General features: G+C 35.3%; 1 protein-coding gene across 1 annotated transcript in view; it reads left to right on the forward strand.

Annotated features, from left to right (window-relative positions):
- The window catches only part of LOC136039557 (AP-3 complex subunit delta-1-like), a 206,770-nt gene that overhangs the window by 65,198 nt on the left and 119,533 nt on the right, over positions 1 to 22,039 (forward strand). Inside the window, exons 11-13 of the mRNA XM_065723397.1 lie at positions 2,980 to 3,142; positions 6,203 to 6,423; positions 15,617 to 15,761. Coding sequence (XP_065579469.1) covers positions 2,980 to 3,142; positions 6,203 to 6,423; positions 15,617 to 15,761 — 529 coding nt within the window. The remainder of the gene's footprint in view (positions 1 to 2,979; positions 3,143 to 6,202; positions 6,424 to 15,616; positions 15,762 to 22,039) is intronic.

The raw sequence follows: 22,039 nt of genomic DNA on the forward strand, positions 1-22,039 counted from the left end.
TCTCGATCGTAATATTCTTGCCAATATTTGGTAAATTTTGGCCAGAAAAGTCAGTTAGAATAAATTGTACTGTGATAAACTCTTAAGTTTTGACTAATTTGCCACAGAAAATCCTCTTTGCTCGAAGCATCTGGCATTTTTCAGCTAATTATAATTAGGAAATTAATAGCCAGTTTTTCAATTAACATAATAGATGTGCTAATTTACTATTTGCATTATCGCCCAATGATGTTAGTTTTTTCAACTATAATTTTAATACAACTAAGCAAAGTTGCTTCGTTAAACATATATTTTTTACAACTAATAATTATTTAATACAATACAACGTTATAAAATTTAATACAACGTTATCTTTTAATGCAACTAAGCAAAGTTGCTTCGTTAAACGTAACAAGACGATAGGGTTTTCAAGAAATTTAACTCGATACAACCACTTTAAACGGTTCGGGCTACTATCCCAATTAAAGGCACTCAATATGCTCTCCGTGTTCTATCATAGGCGTTTTTTAAGTGTTGATGAGTTATAACCATTATAACTGCTCCCCAAACTTCATGGTGTATGATAAATGTGATATTTGTAGAAAATTTACAGAAATTTTATATAGAAAATTTGGAATGTTACAAGAAGTGTTCATAGGCATACCTTGTGTGTTGAACAAAAAATCTTAAGAAGAATCCCTCAATATTAGTGAGAAGCTCGGTCTAATACAGATTTGATTATGTTCAAAAGATGGTAATTAATTTATTAACGTTCCCACAACTTTTTTTATTGCTATTGCTGTTATTACCCAAAATTGATAAAAGGCGTTATTTTTTAAATGTAATTATTAATGTTGGCACTAGACAAATTGTCAATAACGATTAGCACTTTTATATACGATTAGTTTATTTAGTATGGCAGCCCGGGAAAATCCACCTCTCCTCAAGTCCACCCTTCGTGATTGTATGTCGCAGGTGTTTCTGTATCTATGGTTTATGTTCTATTTCATTTAGCAATGTCTGTCTAAACATAATATGCATTCCTTAGAATCATGAAAATGTATCTATTGACGAAACATTTAGTGTGGCAACTCGGTAAAATCTTAGTATAACTAAAAAACACAAAAAAATTTAATAATACTATATTGTTATAGGAAGACATTATCAATTCATGCCTGTTAATGCTATACTACAATGGGGAGACTACCCACAATAACTTACATAGCTTGAAAGAGGCTATCCAGCCCATATTATATGGACTATTTATATTGGTATATAGCCCATATTATATACCCGTAATAAGTGACATGGCTTGAAAGAGGTTACTCAGCCCATGTTTTGTGGGCTATATATGGACGAATAACCCGTTATTGTATACCCGTAATAAGTTACATAGGTTGTAAGAGGCCACTCAGCCCATACTACATGGGCTATATATGGGTATGTAGCCCACATTATATACACGTAATAAGGTACATAGTTTGAAAGAGGATACTTACCCATATCTTATTGGCTATATATGGGTATGTAGTTCGTATAATAAGTTATAATAAGTATGTAGTCCATTATAAGTTACATAGGTTGGAAGAGGCTATTCAGCCCATATTATATGACCTTTATATGGTACATAGCCCATATTATATACCTATAATAAGCTACGCATCTCGGAAGAGGCTACTCAGCCCATTAAAACAAAACGAAATCCAGAAGAATTGTCCGTTAACCAAGATCCAGTGTAATGCTGTGTCATATACTAAGCTGTAGTTTCCTTGAGGTGTGTCACCCTTCAGGGTCACCTCATAGTACGGTGTCAGTCCCAGTTTTGGTTAGGCAAATTTGTGAAAGGTCCACCTTGACGACACTATAAGGCTACGCATGCAGGATTTCTTATTTGAGGATATGAATAGAAGGTGAAGCGTATGACAGAGTGGGAACCTACTTCCAACTACCTCCTACAACCCACCTCATTTCTTTTCCTCTCTAAATGGAACTGCTATTTAATGGCCAAGCTTTGTGTCATCAAAACTAAGCTTTAAAAATAGATGTTGTAAAATTGGGATCGTTTGCTTTTTGCTGTCTTTGAAAGTAATTCACTTATGTGAATGAAGCTTTCAGAAATAGATCCAGAGTCCATATTATACTCGTGGAAGTTGTCTTGAAGTTATCCTTGAAGTTTATACTCACGGAAAGTTGTCATACTCACGGGAGGTTGTCTTGAAGCATTTAACCTCATCTTCTTCCTCCTCCAAAGGGTACTGACCATTCATGACATTACACAAATTTTATGTTATTAAGTTTCTCCAATAACAAACTTCGATGTTATTAACAAACTTTGTTGTTTATCAGTTGACTTTGATTTCTGTGACATTGGGTTTTATCGTAGTTACTGTTACACATTCCAATATTAAATATTGTGTTGCATGCTTTAGGGAGGAGGGAGGATTTAGTAGATTTAGTAGGGAGGAGGAAGAGGGATCTTTTGAATGGTGACTTGTACGGTTTGATGTGTTTGGGGGTAGTAGGGAGGTGGGGCGGCAGGTATGTGTGGTAAGGGGGTGTTTTGGTGTTGGTGTGTTATGGAAATTATGTTTTTGAAAGAGTCTGGTTTGTTGTTTGGCTCTTTTGTTTCCCTTTTTATTATTATTTATCATTTAATATTTATATATTATTACTTATTTATTTATTATTGGACTAAAGTTGATGAGACTGGCCGCTGCACGCTACCATCTTGTGCTGCACGCTAGCAAAATGTCAGTTTTTTCATTAGTACCGCTATTGTATTTCAGGTAAAGGGTTAAGGTTACTTATATAGGGCAGGTAGATGGGAACAAATAATTAAAACTTCGTAAATTTAATAATCACTGATCTCTCACTTCCTTGAATTGTCACTGAGAGGCTAGAATTATCAGTACATACTTTTTATATCATCTAACCTACTCATAAAATATTGGATATATGCCAACTTCCTATTCCATAATCCAACGTCATGTATGTTTTCAGGTATGTCCCCAATCAAAAGGCTATTCTTAAAGCAATGATATCTCCTAAAGTCAGCAGCTTCCCTGGGCATATACAATCAGTATTTGCCCATAATGCCCTCAAACTTTACTCACATATGCTGGTGACTACACGGGGAACAGATGATTTTGAGGAAGTTAGACAGGTAAGGGACTTAGCATGTTTTTGCTGTGCTAACAGAAGGAAACAGGATAACGCTTAGTTTCAAATAATAGTCCAGTTTTACTTCAGCGACTGAATCTCACGTTGAGTGATGTAATAAAGCCTATGGACGAATATTTTATATATAATATAAATAGTGTCAGAATTACAAATTAACTTGTAGCTAATAGTATTTTGTAATACTTGTTATAAATACTATTTTCTGTTTCGGTGTTTTGTTTTTTGTCTATTGTATAAATTATTTACTAAAAATATATGTAATTGTCTAAAATAAATTATTGGTCTTAAAATATTATTTAGATCCTTTCCGAATTTTGAGTTCCGTTAAGCGCCTAAATGTAGTTTAGTAATCAAGAATTTTTGTATATAGAATTCCGTTAAGATTTGTGCCTTAATGTTTCTGTTTTTATAGTTATCCTAAAGAGGTGTGAGGTTGGGGGGGAGGGGGGTAAAAAAAAATTTGCACAAAATATTATTTAGATCCTTTCAGAACTTTAATATTAGTTTAGTGTATCTTTGGAACTATAATCAGGAGTTTATGTGAAATAAAAACGCCAATCCCGCGATCTTTAGATTGAAAGTAGTAAATAAAGTAAATATAATATAAAGATAAAATAACAATAATAGTATAATTATAGTATAAATATAAAACGAAAGTTAAGTTGAAAGTTAGGTTGAAAGTAGTAAATAAAATGAAAATAACGTAAAAATAAAATAATAAAAATAATAATAGAACGGCTAATAAAAAATTAAATTATAAAATAATATAAAAAGATAAAAGAATATAAATGGAAAAAGTCACAAAAAAGCTAGGTTGAAAGTAGTAAATAAAATGAAAATAACACAAAAATAAAATAATAAACATAATAATAGAATAGTTAATGAAAAATTGAATTATGAAATAATATAAAAAGATAAAATGAATATAAGTGAAAAGTCACATAAAAGTTAGGTTGAAAGTAGTCAATAAAATAAATATAATGTAAAAATAAATATAATAAAAATGATAATAAAATAATTAATAATGAAATAAAAATATAAAATAATGAAAATGAAAAAAGTCACCAAAAAACTCGAAGGGCAAAGACCAACGAGGTAAATTCTCAGCCAGAAAATGGGTTGAGAAAAGGACGGTATTTATGCATACATTTTTGACAAGTTATTTAAGTGCTAAAGAACATACGGAGAAAGATAAATAAAAGAAAAACCTTTATAGCCATAAAATTAATGGGTTAGTAAATACTTTTTTTTATTGCTCGTTTTCTTGTTCTGTTGTTATATTTGTCTGAAGATGTATTACTTTGAGGTGTTAATTTTATCTTTATGTTCAATGTATTAAGTTGGCACATTTTCAATTCAGAAATCGTCGGACTCGGTCGAGGCCTTCGGCCTCAACCTCGTTTTGAAAAAACGGCACACCAAGCTCTGGTCTCTATTTTCTAAAGTTGAAATTCTATTAAATATTTACAGGGGTATGATGTAAAAAAAGTAAAAAAAAAAAAAAAAAAAAAAAAAAAAAAAAAAAAAAAAAAAACTAGCTTCCACCTTCTACCATCACCCCTGTCCCTAGGAATAGAGACCCCCTTCCCTCAAATAATAAAGTAAATTGGCTCCTTTATATAGCTTATAAATTTTGCGTTTCCGGTTAAGCGTAGATTCATTTTTTATCAGATTTCATCCTTTGCGTTTTACTGAAAACAATTGTAGAATTTTTTTTGTTATAGCATTAAAAAATTAAATGTTATAATTTCAGGAATAGGGGTATCCAGTAAAAAAAAAAATCTTAGGTCCCACCTTCCAACAGTCTCTCAAGGAACACTGTCCCTCCTGACAAAGTCATTGGGTACAGATAAATATATGTGTCTAGAGGAGGCTACGTTTACAGTAAAGTATAGATTCAGTAAAGCAGATTCGTAGCAAAGCGTATTCATTTCTTCATCTTTTGATTGAAAAGTCGCAAGTGACAGCACTTGCATAGCAGCATGTATATAAAGATCTATTATGTATAAATTTAAAATGAATAATCATAATTGTCTTGTTTTTTATTTATTTGTTTTCAAGTTTTTTATTGCAGAATAGTAACCCAGATAGCTGGCAAATATTTATTTGCCGAGAGTAGAGGTATCAAGTAAAAAATATCAGCTCCCGCCTTCCGCCCCTCTTTAGGAACATTGACCCCCTCCCTCTCAGGAGGGAGGGGTTGTACATGAATTATAAATGTAAAGTGGAGCACACATTAAGTTGTTATCACTTGAAAAGCCGCAAGTGAGAGTATTTGCATGGCAACTTATATCTATAGATATAGCTAATATAAATAAATTGAAAAATCAATAATTATAATCATTGTGTTCTTTATTTTGTTGTATTCAAGCTATTTGGTTTAGAATAATGCCCCAGATAGCTGGCAATTATCTATTTCCCGAGTGTAGAGGTATCAAGTAATAAATGACTCAGCTCCCGTCTTCCACCCCCACCCGTCTTTAGGAACACTGACCCTCCTCCTTTCTAGGACTGACTGACTTCCTCTCAAATAAAAAGTTAAATTGGTGAAGTATACATTTACAGTGTAGCATAGATTTAGTTGTCTTGAAAAGCCGCAAATAAGAGCATTTGCATGGTAACTTGTATCCAGAAATCTACCTAACATGTATAAATTGAAAAATTTTTGAAAAACAATTGCCTCTTTTTTTGTTTTAGCTGTATTCAAGTTTTTTTGTGTAGAGTAAAACCCAGAAACCTGGCAATTATCTATTTGCCGGATGTAGAGGTATCGAGAAAAAAAATTTCTCAGATCCCCTCTTCCACCTCCGCCCCTCAGTTGGGACACTGACCCCCCTCCCCTCTGTAGGAACGCTGGCCCCCTTCCTCTCAATAAAAAAAGTTTAATTGGAGAATTTCACGTTTAAAGTAAAGTGTTGATTCACATGTTATTAATTGATAAATTCGTAAGTGAGATCATTTGCATGAGAGCTTGTATATAGGGATATAGTAGGAATAAATTGAAAAATTAAAATTTCATAATTATTTTTGTCTCTTTGTTTAGCTAAACTCTTATTTGATGGATCGTTTTTCCGCCTGGTCAAGCAGTGGTGATATTGATATTCAAGAAAGGACCAGTGCCAATCTAATCCTTTGTAAACACCTAGAGAGATCGTATGATGCTGGTGAAGTGGATTCCAATTTGGATTTTCTGGCGTCACTTTTCAGTGGAGACCTCAACCCTGTGGCACCCAAAGCGCAAAAGAAAGTTCCAGTGCCGGAAGGGTAAGTAATGCTTCCTACCTGTTAGACAGTGAGAAGGGTCAATGATTTTGTTAAAAATGGAAAGTTAGAACGTAAAAAAAGATGAGTAATGTGCGAAATAAATTTTTGGATGTACAAAATCGGTAGAGGATTCTCTTAAAAGAATTATGGTATAATGAATTCTTGCCATAAACACAGTTAATAAATATATACGTAAGGTAATGATACGAAACTACGTTTTTACAGCCTGAAAACTTGATTGTCAATATTCTAGTGGCATCTGGAGACTTTTTGCTTAAATTGGGATGTAAGGTTGTCCTGCAACTGGGGTTTATTGTAGATACAACTAAAAGAATTATTCACTACAAAGCTATATAATAACATGTTTACATAAGTTTGGTCCTCAGGGCAGGTGACAGGTTGTCTTAGGACGATATATATATAATATATATATATATATATATATATATATATATATATATATATATATATATATATATATATATATATATATATATATATATATATATATATATATATATATATATGAAATCAAGAGGTTTTTCTGCAAATAAATTAACTTGACAATTTAAAAAATTTAGTTTTCATTATAACGAACTTTTAAATAAATATCAAAAGAATTATCTAGAAATACTTAAAGAAATTTTCAACTAATTTCGGAGGTTCGAGAAATGTTGTTGCAGCGCCATTTATTTTGAATTGTGTTTCTAATTGAGCGGATTTTTTTAAAAATTAGCCACATGGTAAAGATGAATTCTATAATTGTTTAGTTCATTCAGGTTTTTTGCAATGTGTTAATATTTGTGATTTGGTAAAATTTATTATATTTAGTTTACCTATTGTTGCTAAAAAGAGGGATATATTAACAGGATAAGCTTGTTTTGGTGTTACTTGGTTGTTTTACATTTGCTGTTTTTTTTTCTTTCATAGGCATGTATTTTGGGGGTGATACCTGACACGGGGATGCCATGGATATTCTGTGGTAGCCACAACACTTGGCTGGGTAGAGAATTTAAAGTGGCGAAACCCTATATAGGCCAGTGTATTCTCCTGATGAGCCCTTGTGTTGGGTTGTTGCCTCTGAATTATTTGTCTTTATTATTTTTTCTATTGTTTGGTAAATGACGACTTATACTTATTGACGACATCACTGCCTGTCCATGGATTATTCTTTATGGTTGATTGTGTATGGCTATGCTGTTTGACCTATGTGTTTGTATGGATGAGTAGGGTTAAGGCCTCATTCAAGTGCTGGTCTACATTAATCACTAATTTAGGAAAACAGTCTTCCTTTTCTCCTTCTGTCTCTCTCTCTCTTTTTTTTTTTTTTGTGTGTTTGTGCTGTTGCATTGGTGATTTCTCTTTTCATGATATATATATACATATATATATATACATTTATATATATATATATATATATATATATATATATATATATATATATATATATATATATATATATATATATATATATATATATATATATATATATATATATATATATATATATATATATATATATATATATATATATATATATATATATATATATATATATATATATATATATATATATTGACTCCGAAATACCCGTCTTTTTGGCCGAATACAATACTCAGCTTTAATTTTAAAGCTTAAATTTTTATTATTTTCACTCGTTCAGTAAACCTCCAATAATTATCTATCTGGAATATCCTCTGGAAAGCAAAAAAAAAATGTATACAAATGTAAAATGAGAAATATTCCCATTGGAATTCTGGTAAAAAAAAATGGTAATACTTGCCCATCACCCTATTACCGTCTCGTGTACTACTTTCAAATTCTTTGAGACATTTTTGATAAGAGACACTGAAGAAAAATGTTCTGCCCCTCCTTGCCAGTTTGGGTACCAGTGAGGCTTAGGTAGAGAGCATGCATACTCTCTGCTTATAAATGTGCTGAAGGATATTGAAGACAGAGGTGATGTCTTTGTCTTGTGTGCACTCTACGTTGCAAGAGCATTTGACTCGTGCATATTTTCACAGCTTTTGCTTGAGACCCATTTGAAAGTTACTGATGCTGCTGTAACTACTCGTTTATACATGTATAGAAATCTGAAAGCTGGAATTAAAAATGGTCGTCAACTATTTCCGATTCTAAAATGTGTGCGTCAAGGAGCTCTGACTTCTTCAGTTTTGTTTAATAATTGTGTTACCGGTGCTTAGGATAAGTTGAACTGTACATTTATCTTCAAAGGAGTTGATCTTTCGTTAGTTACGTTTGCAGATGACTTACTGAACCTTTCCTGCACTCTCCAATGATGCTCTTCGACTTTTGAACTTTTCCAAGAAGAGTATGTGCACATTGGCTTGAGCTTTAATATTGATAAAACAGTTGCTCTACCATTCAACTAAAAAGGGAACAAATCTATCCGGGTCTGAGGTTCTTTTTGGTTGCAGCCTTGCTTACTCGGGTATGCCTATTGGAGCAAATATGAAAAAAACTGTAAACCTGGCACTAAAAAATTATGCTAGTAAGATCCGGGCTGCATATGTCTCCCTGGATTCAAAAGTTTCGTATCTGAGTAGAGTTCACCGGTCTCAGTTATATAACAGCCCAAGCGTTCCTCACCTACTTGCCCCTGTTCATGTTTGGTAAGAGAAAACAAGTTCACCGCCTTTGTTTTAAATTAGCGATGTATTTGTTGGAATTACCAATATGGACAAGTAACTCTTTTCTGAAGAGGTGTCGATTGGTAAACCCAGCTGGGGTTATTGAGAAGTGTATTTGTGATTTTTCTACTAAATACCAGAAGTCTTCTCATCTTTGGTCATTTCTGTTTGCCCCTTGTTTGTAGTTGTCAAAGTGTGCTTTTACCTCTGTTGTTTCTTTTTTGTTTTTCTTGATTTTTACTCTTGTCTTTTTATGGGCTCTGCCCAGTTTTTTTTTCTGTGACGGATCATAAATAAAAAGATGATGATGACGATGATGATGATATATATATTTGTTTACTATTATTACATATATTATAATTTACTTACAAAGCAGGTTGCAAAGCATTCTCAAAGCTGTATGCTGATTTTGCTCGTCCATAAAATAGCGTCATAATTATACCAATAATTACGATAACTGCGATAACGGGGTCGAACACTCCGGGTACGTATTTTCATGAATAAATCAATCGACTGGTCCACCAATTGGCTGTTTGGTGTAAAAAGGTTTTTTGGCCCCATATCCGGGCGAATTAATATTTCTTTTTTGGCATTCAGGCTACTTAGTCCAAGGCATTGGGGGTCTACTTGCAGATATGAGCTTAAAGGCAATCAGAAAAAAAATTACGACCTGTTTTTTGGGTTCTGGGACTCTAGCCTAAATTATTTTTTTGTATATTAGGCATTCGGAGAAAAATCCTGTTGGGCCCTGTTTAGGCCTAATTTTATGGCGAACTATTTTTTTTTTCGCATTGGCCTTTCCTTGGGCCATGGACTTGCAGATGGAATTTTTAAGCATATCGAAAAAATGGGCCTGTTCTGAAGGGACTCGAAATTCCAGGCAGTGATCAATCCAAAGGTCCACAACCAAGCTGTTCCGTCTGAAAGGCATTTTGCCTTTTTTGGGCCCCATTTCCGGCAACTAACATTCTTTTCAATCCTTTTGATTGCCTTGTTGTATCCTTAGGCCAAGGATAAAAAGGATAAAAGTTTCTAGCCGATCGAAGGGAAGTCCGTGTTTCCAGCCCTTTTTTTGTATACAGTATGTGATATCCCTTATTTTTAGTAATATTATGAGCCCGACTCCTAAAACTGAGTCGAGTCTCAGGCCAAAAAGGTCCTTCGCCTCCTCCCTCTAAAAAAAGAGATAATAATAATACGTCACCAATAACCACCGGACTATGGTTCCCATCGGGCGTGGTATTTTGAGACAGGGTATGCCTTTCTTTTTTACTTTGTAGAAGAGCCTTCTTTGGTAGTGTCAAGGTGTCCAACAATGTTTTTCTCCTAACCCGAGAACACCGCCCACCAGCTCCAGACATGCTTTGGTGGGCAGCACTCGTCCCTCAAACGAATCCGGGCAGGACGGTCAGTGGTTGGACGGTGACTGACATTTAGAAATAATATGCCCTTTTTTCTGCCTACTAGTCTCAAGGAAGCACGAGAAAGTTGTTATCACTACCCCTTGGGATCCCTTCGGCCCAGGGACTTACTGGTGTTAGTTTCAAAATGATCAGAACAAAATTTTCGGGCCCCTTAGTACCCTCTATCCTATCCACCAAAATTTGACACCCCTTTTACACGATGAAGGATCCTTGAAAGTTCAAGTCGATTGGATAGCCAAGATTGAACACAATTGCATTTTTCTAGTCTTGTCTCCAGGTGTATATTAATTGAACTTCCTGACTATTCTGAAAAATGGCTATCTCAAAATTTGATCCGATGCCATGGGGGTTGTGAGGATGCCTAGGGGTAAAAATGCAAGACCTGAGGGCTAGTTGCGTTTTGACTCCTTTTATTCCATAAAAAGGGTGATAGAATTTTTGATTTCCAGTCGGACGAGCCCCCTTCTAAGTTTTTAGGACAACCATTTCCGTGCGAAGTGCCCTTAAACAGATCACGAGGATCCTTCGCTCTCTAATAAGTCACTGCTAGTGCGCTGATTCTGATGGCTATTTGAGGCAAGCTGTATGATTTGTCTGATCAATTGTTCGAGTCGGTAAAGCTCAAAGAAGTATTGATTACTTTCTCTGGGATGACACTGTGAATCGAAATCGGAGCGGGGGATCGAAGAAGTTCCAGTTTGATTATAAGATAAACATTTCATCTGCTTTCCCTATTTTATTACTTCGATCAGAAATAAAACACTGTATATTAGGTTTCGCCTCTTCAGCTTGACAATTTTTTGTTCAAAATTTCAGACCTGTTTACTTTTCAAAAAAGGGAAAAAAATAGCGAAAACGTCGTTGGATATGTATTTTTACTCCTATATAACCGGGTGAAGAGAGATGAAATGCCAATATTAACATCAAACAGGAATTTCTGTGTCCCCTTGTCCAATTTTTAGTACAGTCTTAGCTCGGTTTTATGTCCAAGTTTGGCCCCCACGTTTAAGTTTTACTGCAATCTTAGTTTGGTGCCATGGCCCCTCTCCAAGTTCGGCCGCATGTGCAATTTTCGATGCTGTCTTAGTTCTGCTAAACTGTATAGTCAGGGCGCCAGCATTGAAAAAGATGCTTAGTTTTCAAAACACCCGACCCCAAAGGTACAATAGGTCTAATTACACCATCTTGTAGATAATATAACGGCGATTAATAATATGCTTAGAACGCTGGTCTGCGACTGGTGCTTCATGGCAAAAAAAAATACTTTTTTTACATCCTTTTTTACTTTCTTGTGGCTCTTCGTTGGAGTTGGATTTTTAGTCAACAATTGCTCGCTTGGCAGTGCGCAACAGCGACAATCGTACTGAATCTTCCAGAGAAGAAGTATGAGATACAATAAATAGAAGACATAGCAGGAATGATAGCTTCTGCAAGTGATGGAAGACGTCTTCAAGTTAAGTTTTTTACCCATCAAAATTCACTGACTTCTCCCATTGCTCAGTTTGACAATTCAATCAAGACCTGCCCGACTTCGAAGCTTTGGTTACAGTACATTCGAATGGTCTTGATTAGGCTCCAATTTCTTTTGGCTGACCGCTGTGGGAACTTTGACTTGCATTTGAAAGCAACCAGTATGCTGTTTCCCTTTATGGCATCTGCAGGCCGCCATAAGTACGCAACTTATCTCACAATGTATTTGCAAGACATGAGCGTGTACCCGAACAACTTCAAAAGCAGTTTTTGCTAGGCCACTTTACTGTGAAAAGATCTGTTGGTTCAGCTAACGCAGTTTCTCCAAACCATGCCTTTAAGTCTGAACCTTAAGGCAAAACAAAAAGGCGGCATCAAAGGGCTAACTCTGAATACCAGTGCGGTCGCCAAGTGGATATCTACCTTGCCATTTTGTGCAAATGTATCAGCCTCACTGTGTTAACTAGCTGGAATAAAAGGAAACAGCGAGTATGATGGATCCGAAAAGGCAGACTTTCAAAAAGAGAAGTTTGTGTTGAAGACTATGTCAGTAGTTGAAAGTTATGTGAGTCCCTTCGATTGTAAAGAAAAAGAACTTGTGAACATCATGACTAGTGAGGCTGCTGAAAATTCAATCCGAGATAGTCTTTCGGCTGCTGAAGAAAACGGTGTAAGAGCCGTTGAAGCATTTGTCGCTGGGCAACCCAACCCCTTTTCAAAAATTAAGGTTGTGACTATGGATAGTAGCATGAAGAAGGGTAAAGAGCAGAAGAAGAAAGCATTCAGCTGCATCCAAGAAGAACTAGAAGTGACTAGGAAGATATTGATTGCTTGTGGTAGCGCTCCCGCTACGTCTTTGTCAGTATTGCGTAGATTGATGCCCCATGAACTCCTTCCGGTATCACCAGCTCTGTTTGAAAGAACAGGCACTGGTGCTGGCATTTGGTTACGAACAGGTTCCAAAGCTGCACTTATAGATTCAATACGAATGCTTAGTGTAATTGATTCTTTGCATATGAACGTCACTTGAAGACCTGAGGCAAAGCAGGCAGTCTTGCTAGATTTTATGGCATTCATTAGAACCCAAATTCAGTCGAAAACCGAAACCTTGGAGAATTTTGCATGTAGAATGTTGCGAAACATAACGAAAGAACTGACAGATTTGACTGAACTGCATGTCATATCAGATAGATACGATGGCCTGCATTTGATAAAGGACCCAGAGGGTTGTCCTATTCTCCTAAAAAAAACAGCAGCGGTTGTCATAGTAGAAGGGGCGAGGGCACTATCGGAATATTCGTAATCTCTCGATCAGTGACCTTGGAAAACTGGGAGCTTATGCTGACGCAGTCATCGACGAAGGCGAAAATTGCCGAGGTTATATTTGAAATTTGGAAAGATCAGACAGAAAACACGCCTTTTCCGCTGGTGGGTTTAGTGATAGACGTGAAGTCTATGTAAAAGGTCTACCATTTAATGTTTGCTCTGAACTTACTGAGAGCCTAGCGAGCACCCACGAGGAAGCTGATACGAGGCTGGTACTACATGTGACTCATTGTTTTCGCAGGGGTTATCAGCAGGTGATAGTGAAAGCCAACGACACAGATATTTTGGCCATGCTTATTCAGCATTTCAAGATTATGACTTCTAAGTGCCTGCATCCGATCTTGAGCTGTACCTCAAGTTTAGAGATAAAACATTCCCGATTCACCCAGTAGTGAAAAAGATCCCGGTCGCCGTCACAAACTCTATTACCTTTCTTCACTGTTTTACCGGCTGTGATACTGTGAGCTTCTTCTATTACAAAGGCAAAAAGACTTTCTTTACTGCGGCTCTAAAGCTGGTGTCCTGGACGAGCTGGAAAAGTTAACAGCGAAGGGGATTAGTGCGCCCTAGTTTTTAACAGATTTTCTGGATGACATAGCAAACATTTTTAGAAAAATTGTCATTGTTGCCTACGGCAAGCGATATGAAAAGTTTTCTAATTTAAATGATCTGCGAGTTCACTTATTTCACAAGAAAAGCAGTCTGAAGTGCCTTCCACCAACAGAAAATACTTTCAAATACCATGTAAAAAGAGCTGCCTTTCATTGGTCTTTGATGCTGCAAGCCTCAGAAGAGCGGCCATATATTCACAAACCATTGCATTTCGGGTGGGCATATAACCATGCAGATGGGGTCGTTTCAATAACTACAACGCTTCTGCAGTGGCCTTTGACAGTCAAAGGTGTGCCCAAATCATTCTCTTGCAAAAATGGATGTGCAGAACGTTGTCCTTGTTCTTTTGATGGGAAGTGTGATATATTTTGCTCATGTGGCGGCAGCTGCTCAATAGATTCGGATGAAGAATAAAGAAATGGGAGTTTCTCATGCATGTCTTTCCTGCTTTACCATTTCCTATCTTTTTTTTCTTATGTTTAAATGGAAATATTGACTTGTTTGAAATTTAATATCCATTAATCAACTAATCGCTAAGATGATCGACGCTTGTTCAGCCTGTCATCTTTAATGTGACTAATCCGAGTATGATGTAGCTTCATATAAAGTTTTCAGTTGGATAGTAGCCTACTTTTACCAAAATTCTTCGACCCCCTTTATGAAACTTCTTCTGAATCCTTCTACCTTTTAATAAGCTTTTTGAGATGGTTGTTGAGAACTTTCTTGATTTCTAATCGAACGTCTTTAAGGACGTTACTTTAAGGACGTTGTCTTTAAGGACGTTACTGCTGCAAGCCACAGAAGTACAGTCATTTATTCAAGCATTATCTGTGAATCGTAATTACTAGAATAGTTTTTGATTTTATATATTTAAGCAATATATTGGATATGTATCTTTCCTTAACCAGTAAACGTGTCCGATTTGAAGTGTTTTTTTTGGAGGGGGGAGGGGGTGAATCGTTTCGTTGTGAGCATGTTTGATTTCGGCTAGATTTAATTTATCAAACTACTGGAAATGATAACAACACTTGTTAATGAAGGGAAAGTATTCAATTGTATTAGGCATCAATTCTACCTTAAGCACCCAATTCCGATCGCTGTTCCCGGCATATTCGTAATCAGCGGATTCGATTTGATGGGAAATCCACTTTCAACCTAGTGTACCTTTTGGGTGAGGGGGGTGTCACATTTTCCGGACTTGGCGCCTGGACTAGTATTGGCAATGACACTTAACTGCTTGCTCTAACCAAAGTCAAACTTCATTTGCTGCCGTATTTAAAGCTGCATAATACCTGTTTAAATTTTGCAAACAATTGCTAAAAATATGCAAAATATTAGGCAGCCCTGTCGCATATTTTGCCTCAGTCAGTCGTAATGAGAATATTTTACTCCATCAAGTTTATGGCCTGACGGTTTGCTGATTAATGACCTTGAGCTAAAGATCTCTAGACCTTGTACTTAAGCTACTCAATGACCTTGATCTAAAGATCTCAGGACCTTGTGTTACTTGAGCTACTCAATGACCTTGAATTCAAAATCATAGTGACACAGCCTACTGAAGGAGATTATTAAAACCTATATATATATATATATATATATATATATATATATATATATATATATATATATATATATATATATATATATATATATATATATATATATATATATATATATATATATATATATATATATATATATAAATTTTAGTTTGGATTTGGATGCTTGGATCAACGAGCCGCCCCCATGCGAAGAGGCAGAAGATGAAATTGGAGTAGAAGTTTTCTATAAGGAGATGGATACTCGAGATGGACCTGAATCTTATCGGCAGTATTCTGAAGACGATCTGGCACAGGTAAGATTGTGTATTGATTGATATACTTATGTGTATATATTAATGGTCTAAAATACCCTCCTACCTTCTCCAGCCAGAGTCAACTTTATTTGGCTAAATTAGCTTCTAGCTAATTATTTTGCTTCTGTGTCTTGAATTGACTTTTATTATCAAGAAATTGCTGCTGCTATTGTCGAGTAATATAAGTAATATAACACCGACTCTGAGATGCACAAGGGGTAGAGCGGATGGGGGGTACCTAACCTTAGGCCAGAATGAAAATCTAGACGCTGTGTACCAATAACGGAATTTGGAGAGATTAAATAGAATTTGCTCATTGCAGGAAAGATGAAAATTTTTCTTAGAATAATTAAAGTTGGGGTTTTCAATTTAAATTTGCTATTTTAAAAGACCGCCGTTTTGAAATCAAACCGTCTTCATTGATTCTGTTTTAGTCAAACTTGTAGAAATTTTAAGAGAAGAAGAAAATAAAAAGAGAGTAGAAACTTTAAGAGAAGTAGAAAGATAGTAAAAATAAACATAAATAGAAAGAGAGTAGAAAGAAAGAGAAGTAGAAAAAAGAGTTGGAGAATGGTAGAAAGAGAGTAGAAAGAAACTTTTTAAACGGAGTTGTATAATTTTGAAGCCATCAGATTATATTGTTGAAGCAATATTTTCGATTTACAGATCAATAAGGGATTTATCATTTGATTATCTACATTTTTGACAAGAAAGTGTTTAAAAGGAAAAAAGTATGGGTAAAAATATACTGCTTACCAGACTATTGAAAGCAGATTGATTGTCAAAAGAAATATCGCAATTCTTGATAAATATAGTAATTCTATACAGTAATAGCAATATAGTAATGATATAGTAGTAATAGTGAAATAGTAATAGCATGGTAATATATAGTAATTGAATAAAATATAGTCATTCTATTAATTCTTGGAAGTCTTGGCAATTTTTTATTTTCAATGTTATAATGATAATAGAGAAACTGTATAAAGTTTGTTTGATTTTTAATAAAGTGCAAATGTTACTCGACCTTTCATAAGCTTTCAGGAGTTGGTAGACCCCCTTCTTTCAGGATTAGACGACTGTACGTGCAATTGGCGCTCTACCCTGTATAGCCTTCTAGGAGGTGGTAGCCCATCCCTTTCAGGATTATATGTGCAAATGACGTTCTACTCTTCATAGGCTTCCGAGAGGTGGTCGGTCCCCCTTCCAGGATTCTAGAACTATACGTGTAAATGGTTGTCAAAAAGCTTTCAGGAGGTGGTAGCCATGTTCTTATTTTTAGAAGTATATATATATATATATATATATATATATATATATATATATATCATATGGCGCACATAACCCCCCTAGAGACTCTTAATCTCATAATCTCTCCGATCATTTCAAGCTTGACTTGGTTGCTCATCTTAATCCTTGTTCAAAACAATTATTACTTACACAGGATTATGTGATTATGCGTGCAAATGGTGCTCTAGCCTCTAAAGGCTTTCAGGAGGTGGTAACCCCACTCTTATTTTTAGTATTATCCGATAATTCCAAAAGCTTAAATTCCATGTCTGCCCTCCCCCTCTTCTTACACTCCTTTAGAAGTTTAATCCAATCCCAAGTTGTTTCCTGGTATATTGCAGGTAGGTTATTACGGTAACTTAGATACACATAGCGTCTTCTGATTTACCTCGCTGTAACCCCTTTTTTATATTTGGCAAAACTGGTCATTATGATTTACGTTTATTTCATCTTTCATATGTTCATTGATAGTTATTTCTGCTCAATTGAATGTAGTATCTCCTAAAAATTAATTTAAGCTCATTAGATTCGACATCTTGTGTAAGCTAACTTAAGCTTAACTTAAGCTCAGCTCGCTTAAGTTTTCATTCCAGGAAGTCGATGTCCAGGTGAAACATTAGAAATCCAATAGAATAGACTACGAATATAATTAGTCTTTAAACAGCATAATTTTATTGACTTGTGTTTTTGTACAAAAAATTTGCAAGGCCGCTGAAAGTGAGACTAGAAAGAGACGAGATTGGGTATATTGCATACCAGCAAACTTATACTGTCTGAAATCCAATAATTCAATTTCAAAACATAATTTCTTTTAAGAGAGATTTATAGGCCTTCCAAAAATGTTTTGTCCGTCAACGCACTATTGTTACTAAAAAGCATCGTGCCCCACAAGAATTATTTTTTCGACTTCGTTAAGGAAGTTGTGGTCATAAAAACTTAGGAGGGGGCTCTGGTTGAAAATTGAAAATTGTAATACCCTTTTTAACGGTCAAGAGTCGCTGACGGGCAACCGGTCCACTTCCAGCACCTTTGTCTGGTCCTGTCACCCTCATAGCCCACCCCCCCCCCCTGAGAGAATCTTATAAATTTTTTTAGATGACCGTTTTGTTCTGAATAGACGAAAGGTCCATAGCCCTGCCCTCAGGGTGACATAACAATTGGAGCGCCAGGGGCAAGGGCACCAAATTATGTTAACTGTCGGATCACTTACAAGCTCTTAGGCATTGTTTGATGTGTCAAGGTTTCTCAAAGCTTCCCAATGCTGGACTTCTGAATCGACACACGTAGGCTTTTTGAGTACACACATGAGGTTATGTGCAGACGAGTTTTCAAAACACATTATTAGCAATATCTCGGGATCAGGGATGGCTTGGGGTTTCGATTCAAGACTTGTAGGCCCGGATAGAGGAGGAATGACTTCCGATTTATGTTTTGGAGGGCAAGGAGTGAAGGTGCCAAGATTAACTTTCTCTGTGATGGCTTCAAAATTATGTACCTCCGTTAAAAAAGTTTCTTTCCACTCTCTTCCTACCATTCTCCAACTCTTTCTTTCTACTCTCTTTCTATTTCTATTTCTTTTTACTCTCTTTCTACTTCTATTTCTTTTTACTCCCTTTCTACTTCTCTTAATTTTTCTATTTTCTTTCTGCTTTCTACTTCTCTTAAACTTTCTACATGTTTGAATAGAACAAAATCAATGGAGAAGTTTTGACTTTTAAACGGCGGTCTTTTAAAAAAGCAAAATTGAATTGAAAGCTCTAGTTGTGATTATTCTAAGAAACGTTTTCATATTTCTGTAATCTTGGTAAATATGGTGATTTTGCTCTTTTTTGTTGTTGGTTATGACAAGTGAAATCTCACAGCTCACAATGTGGATAGTTTCTTTCCACTTTCTACTTCTCTTTCAACTTTCTATATGTTTGAATAAAACATGATGGGCAGGGAGGTGTAATTTAAGAACTTGTTTACCTCTTATCTTTTGCACTTCTAAGGAAACCTTCAAGCAAAAGTCACTATTTTAAGTTTCAGTTGTTTCTACTCAAAAGGAGAAACAAAAGTTTGGCCATTGAACACTTCTCTTTCTTAGAAGAATCGCCTTCACTTTTTTTTCTTTTTCTTTTCTTTTTTCTTTTCTGTTCAAAGCTCTTGATTGCCTTAAACAGAATTTGTTTGTAATATGGCTTTTCTCCTTTGATGATTATTTAGGAAAGAAAAAAAAAGGATGTTTTCTGATTTTTAAAGTCCAGCACTATTTTAATGGTGTTAACTTAAAAGTATTTTCTTCCTCAACATTAACAGATTTTAAAATTCACCTTTTAAACTGCAAATAGTTGATGCATTAGCAGTAGGTAACTGGTGTATGAGAGTTCAGTGATACTCCAATGTATTTTATTTTTATTTAATTTTTCTCTCTGCCATTTCGTATGCAGGGGGTGGTTGGAAAAACTTTGGAGGGGGCTCATTCAGTCGAGAAGTTCTAGTGCTCCTGTTTAGAGTCAATCGTGATTGAAGGGTGACCAGCCCCCCTCCTGTGCTCTTTTTTGCGTATCAGTCCCCCGTATACCTCCATTATAATATAGAAAATTATTCTTATTCAAAATAGCCGAAATGTTCAATAAATATGCATCTGCAGAAGACATGACCGCAGTAGCCCTTAAGGCAAAGGACTTAGATGATGCAAACTGCAAATTGTTTACAGATATATTTTATAGAGTGGGGAGGGCATGTTTCATCTTGGCTGTCTGATTTGCTCCAAATTTTCAGGTATTTTACTTTAGGCAAAAAAGAAATATATAGTTTTTGCGAGGGGGCGGGTGCTAAGGTGCCTTCAAATGAACCACAAAACTTTTGTCCAAGATCAGTTTGAACTTTAGCCGTAAGCCCTTAGCCAAGATGATGTTGACGTGCAACAAAATTCGGGGGACACTGGCCCCCGGAATCGTATTTTGGAAAGAGTTAAAGCTTTTTCTGAATGGCTCGAAATTTTCGTCCTCAAGTTGTTGTGCTAAAAGGACCCAATGCAGAAGGAAACATTGAAAAAAACATGGATCCGTGTAAAAACGAGGCCTGACAAAGGGCCATAAGACTTTTTTTTCTGACGGCTTGAAACCTATATTTTTAATTCCTCGATACGTGGGGACCAGAATACGCAAGAAAAAGTAGAAAAGAAAATTGGCTTCCCTGAAAAGTGGAGCCCAAAAACGACCAAAGATCTTTATTTAGTTGGGGCCAAGACCGAAAAACTTAATTTCCTTGATCTGTTTGAAACACCCTGGGTGAAGCGGAACCTAATGTAAAAAAAAATATTTGGGGGAACGAACTGCCAAAAATGGGGTACAAAAAGGGTCAAACATTTTTTTTTCCCGATTGGCTCAAAACGTATATTGTTTCGTTATTGGGTCAAAAAGACTCAAGAGCACAGTAAAAAATAAAAAAAAATTGGTTCAACGCCTAATATAAAATATCTAATTTTATTAGTATCCTGATTGGAGCCCAAAAGGGTCCAAATGCTTATTTCATCAGCTCAAAACTTATGTCATTTAAATCTTGGACCAGGAGGCAAACATTTTTTTTTCCGATTGGCTCAAAACGTATATTGTTTCGTTATTGGGTCAAAAAGACCCAAGAGCATAATAAAAAAAAAAAAAATTGGTTCAACGTCTAATATAAAATATCTAATTTTATTAGTATCCTGATTGGAGCCCAAAAGTGTCCAAATGCTTATTTCATCAGCTCAAAACTTATGTCCTTTAAATCTTGGACCAGGAGGCAAACATTTTTTTTCCGATTGGCTCAAAACGTATATTGTTTCGTTATTGGGTCAAAAAGACTCAAGAGCACAATAAAAAATAAAAAATAAATTGGTTCAACGCCTAATATAAAATATCTAATTTTATTAGTATCCTGATTGGAGCCCAAAAGGGTCCAAATGCTTATTTCATCAGCTCAAAACTTATGTCCTTTAAATCTTGGACCAGGAGGCAATCTAAAAGAAAAAATATAAGATATTGGACCCCCCCCCAAAAAAAAAAAAAATTTCAAATGGGTTGAAACTTACACCTGTACGAATCATGAAGACCCTAATGTATGGGCCCCCTAAAATGGGCTTACAACTTTTATTTGATTGTCTTATTTCTGAAATGTCTGAAAACTTTCTGGGTCAATAGGGCCTAAATGACAAAAAAAATGATATCTATTTGCCTAAAATTGAGCCAAAAAAGGCCAGTAGACTCTTTTTATCTAAATTGGTGAAAACCTAAGCCATAAATTCTTGATCCAAATGCATGTAAGTTCTCGATCCCCCCCCTCCAAAAAAAAATTTTAGCCCCAGTTCGGCTTCATCGCTTCGCAACGACCGACAATGAGCCTAACATTTGATTCGTCTCTGATAGGCTTCAAGCCTACAAGGTTTAGACCTAAAGGGGAGAAAAAAAAAGCATTTTGAAGCTTCGATGAAAGCAACACTTGAAACTGTGTCAACTAATTGATTTTTTCTAATTTATAACTAATTTAATTTATTTTTATTTTTTAACCTACAGGGCATGCAAAGAGGGGACAAGGTGACCCCGAAAAAAAATTATTTGTTAGAACGATTAGTCTTACCCAAAATATGCCCAAAATTTTCGTCTTCGATCGCCCTGTCGCTTACTATGCGCTTATGTTGGGCAAAACGCGCCTAAGAAGAGAAAATGTTTGAAAAAAAAAAATCAAATTGTATCGATTTGTGACACCCCAGAATGAGCGAAACAACTAAAACTGACTGAAAAATAAAACACAATGAATAAATTTTTGTTCTGCTTTTTTAGTCACTTTATGATCGTTAATACCTTAAAAGGCTATATTTTATAGCGTTATTTTTATTTTTGATTTCAATTTATGTATTTTACTTAGTCATGTTTTAAAGCCTGTTGTAAACCTTTGCTTTGTTCTATTTGTTGGTGTATTTTTAAAATCTTATTTATGTATGTAATACTCCTCGACAAGGCTTTATC

The sequence above is a fragment of the Artemia franciscana genome, chromosome 19 (genome assembly GCF_032884065.1).
Source record: "Artemia franciscana chromosome 19, ASM3288406v1, whole genome shotgun sequence".
NCBI classification, from domain to species: Eukaryota; Metazoa; Arthropoda; class Branchiopoda; order Anostraca; family Artemiidae; genus Artemia; species Artemia franciscana.